General features: G+C 39.8%; 1 protein-coding gene across 1 annotated transcript in view; it reads right to left on the bottom strand.

Moving 5' to 3' along the window:
- LOC109289261 (keratin, type I cytoskeletal 10-like) overlaps nt 1-3,531 on the bottom strand; it is a 10,194-nt gene that overhangs the window by 3,179 nt on the left and 3,484 nt on the right. Inside the window, 2 exon segments of the mRNA XM_019505258.1 lie at nt 1,468-1,593; nt 1,706-1,867. Coding sequence (XP_019360803.1) covers nt 1,468-1,593; nt 1,706-1,867 — 288 coding nt within the window.

Below are 3,531 nucleotides of genomic sequence, written 5' to 3'. Positions count from 1 at the left end.
ATGATTCGTGCCGTCTGCCCCGTCCACTCACTGGAAGGGTAGGGGGGCAGGGTGGGGGCTTGAGCTGGTCCCAGCCTGGCTCCACAGGGGAAAGGAGGTGTGGCCTGACCTCATCCAGCCGCAGGGGTGGGGGGAGAGGGTGTGATCTGGCCCCAACCTGTTGTATGGGGCTTGGGACTTGGGAATTTAGCAGTTGGGGAGGGTGGCTGTATTTATTGCCCCCCTCCTCCCCCAGGAGAATGTCACAGTTAGGCTACATTAGTGTTTCCCAAACATTTGATATCTGGGGCACATGTTTTACGTTGGTGGCACATTGCACTCTTATGCCTAAAAAGGTGTGTGTGTGCGCATGTGTGCACGTGCGTTCATGTGCATGCATGCAAGACTCACATAGTGGTCCTCAACATTTTGGCCCCAGGGACCAGATGAACAGTCTTGTGTCAGTACACAGGCCAGATTTGATCTGTGGGCCTGATCCCACCAAAGCGAGGCTGGCAAGGCTGGGGCCTGATTCCTCTGCACAGAGCTTGGATAGTCATTGGCAAGAGCAAGGTAGCAGTGTTAATTGCCATCGTTCCCCCACCACCAAATTTCTGGACCCATGGGGAGCTCTGCAGGCCAGATCTAATGCTAATAAAGTATTGTTTTATGTGGCACACTTTTGCCACTCTTGTGGCACACTATTGTGCCATGGCACAACCTTTTGGAATCACTGATCTACATGCTTTCTCTTGCTGGTTCCTCTACTGCTTGTAGGAGTTTACACTGTCTTTCTCTTCCTGTTGAGCTCTATGGATACTGTCAGCATCAAATAGATGCTCAGCATGCTCTGTCCTAACCAAAGGAACTGGGGACTCATGGTCAGCTTGGTTGCTTCCCAGCACTGATTTGTACTGTAAGAGACTGAGGGAGGAGATAGAGACCTAAGTGATCAATCTCACTCACTTCTGAGCATGTGCAGTGCCTTAAGCTGAGATAACTATGGATCTTTTTAGCTCAAAATGGAGGCACCAAAGAAACTATTGAGCAAGGTTGATAACGATTCCTTTTTATAATTTACCACCTAAATTCTGCCCTAATCCTGTTTAGGCACCTACAAATTTAATTAGAATCTGGTCCTTCATATCTTTTGTAATGTTACCCCTAGCTATTGAGCATTTTATCTTTTAGTACAGAAGTTGTTGAGAAGATAAAGTACAAGGAAAAGTTATCAGACAGACACACAATTATTAGTTAAATCAAATATGTAACATACAGGATGGTACCCTGCGCCATTGAAGCCAAAGACAAAATCACCAGTGATTTTACTGAAGACAGAATTTTAACCAAAAATATTTGAGAGTTTACATTTTCAAAGATACATACCTGAGTTAAGAGCCTAAGACTCATTTTCAAATGGGACTTAGCCGTCTGAAAATGTTACCCATGATTTTTAGAAGGTAATCAAAAAGGTAAACATTCCCATACCAGAGCAAGTTGGGATTTCAGCTCTATCTCCAAACCTTGAAAAGTGTGTTTTAGTTCAGTAATCTGACTCTTATTGGTATTGCTCTCCTCAGCACTGAAGTTGATCTGAACATTCAGTTCTTTGCTCTGTATTGCAATAACAAAAAATGTAGTTTAGTGAAAAAAGATTGAGGTTTTGCAGCCTTTGTTCAGAACAGGGAATCAACTTTCAGAAACTTGTTAACTGAAACATTCTTACCTTTTCATTAAACCAGGTTTCAACATCCTTGCGATTCTGCTCTGCAAGGGCCTCATATTCTGTTCTCATTTTATTCAGACGTGTAGTAAGATCAATTCCTGGAGCAGCGTTAATTTATATATTAACATCAGGAGAGGCTGAGATTCTCAAATCGTTCATTTCCTAAATGAAGAGGACAAATGAAGACTTTGGGCCTGATATAACAAGGAATGAAGGAGCAGATTTTTAAAGATATGTAGGTGTCTAATTCACACTGATATCAATGGGAGTTAGGCACCTAAAATATCATTAAATATATGAACCTATGTACTCTAGATTTGTGTTTAGGTTACAGAGTAGCTTAAGTGTCTTGTGTAATTCTGTTCCTTCTTGTGTCTTGTACATTTGTGCAAATTAATGGGGCCAAGGTTTACCTTACAAAGGAGTATGAATAACAATGAACAATAGTGAAGAGTAAACTCTACTTCTAAAAAATGGCCTACATAGTATTTTATAAAAATAGCTGTCAATTTATTATTAATTTTGCACCTGGACAATTAAATGCTTAATTTAAAAAGAGACACAGCATTATGCTTTTTAAATTTTGTTATAAATACCTTGGTATTTTAAAACACGTACCCAAATGTGTTTTTTTCTGGACATAAGCCCAAAATTTTGTTCTGAAGACAGCTAGTAGCTAATAGATCTATTTGGAAAGATAAATTAGAGCCTGTTAAATGGTTCTGTGGTATTTTGACCAAGAGTCTTCACACTCACAGAGTAGGCCAGGGAAAAAATTAAAAACACTTTAAATAAAGATTACCAGCTTTCAGTAAAAGTTGCCACTTGTCTCTTAATCATGGAAAGAAATTTGCTCTTACATTTTCTGATTTGCACATCCTTACAATGGCACAGATGTCGATCATTTTCCAAGTTTTTATACCTTGAGACATCCTAAGGTACTTCTCTTCATTTGCCAAGAAATATGAATTATCAAAGTTTATTGCTTCCAAATATAAATACTTGTAAAATTGCAGTAAATGTCCCCCTCATTGCCAATTAGAAATCCTAACAAATATCCAACTGGTGTAATTGCAGCAATTCAACTAAACATTCCACAAGCTTTGATTAAGGGTCAGTGCATAGTTGTGCTCCCCTATGAGCAGGCTAGAGACCTTACTATGACATGCACATGGTGCTTGCTTCCCTATTTGTTTTGGATGGAATTATATGTGCACAAGATTTGTACCTGGTATTGATTACTTACTTCATGCTATTACAGCTGTGCTGACTAGTGCATGAATGGCAGTGTTAGGAAGCCAAACCTACATTTACTTCCCCTGCTGCTATTTCCTTTGGGTGAGGAGCAGTGACACGGCAGGTATCATTTCCTTCAATATTAATCCCTGAAATCTATATAGCTCACACAGGGACTAAAAAAATAGAACCAAGACACCACCTTTTTCTTCTGCAGAAGTGCAAGATGAGTGTCTATCTCACTTGATATGATCAAATAAACAGTGACATTCTTAGCAAGATTTCATTAATTTCCTCTCTATATTCTTCTGAAAAACAGACTCCCTTATAATGTAAACCCCAAAGGCTAAAATAACTAATCCTTAAGAAGAAGAATTTACAAAGATTCTCTGTGTTATTAATAAACATTCCAGGCTGGATCCTTAACTGGTTTAAATCAGCAACCTTCACTGATTGCAATAGATACACCAGTTGACCCCCAACTGGCTCTTTGACTTTAGCTGTGCATAGATCAGCCGTGCAACTGAGGGGAGAGGTGACGAGGGTACCAGCCCTGAGTGCTGAGTTTAAGAGCAAAAAAAAAAAAAAAA

The sequence above is a fragment of the Gavialis gangeticus genome, unplaced genomic scaffold, assembly GCF_001723915.1.
Source record: "Gavialis gangeticus isolate Ggan-Ray unplaced genomic scaffold, GavGan_comp1, whole genome shotgun sequence".
Taxonomy (NCBI): Eukaryota; Metazoa; Chordata; order Crocodylia; family Gavialidae; genus Gavialis; species Gavialis gangeticus.
The sequence above is the reverse complement of the archived record's forward strand: the minus strand, read 5'-3'. Positions and strand labels throughout refer to the sequence as shown.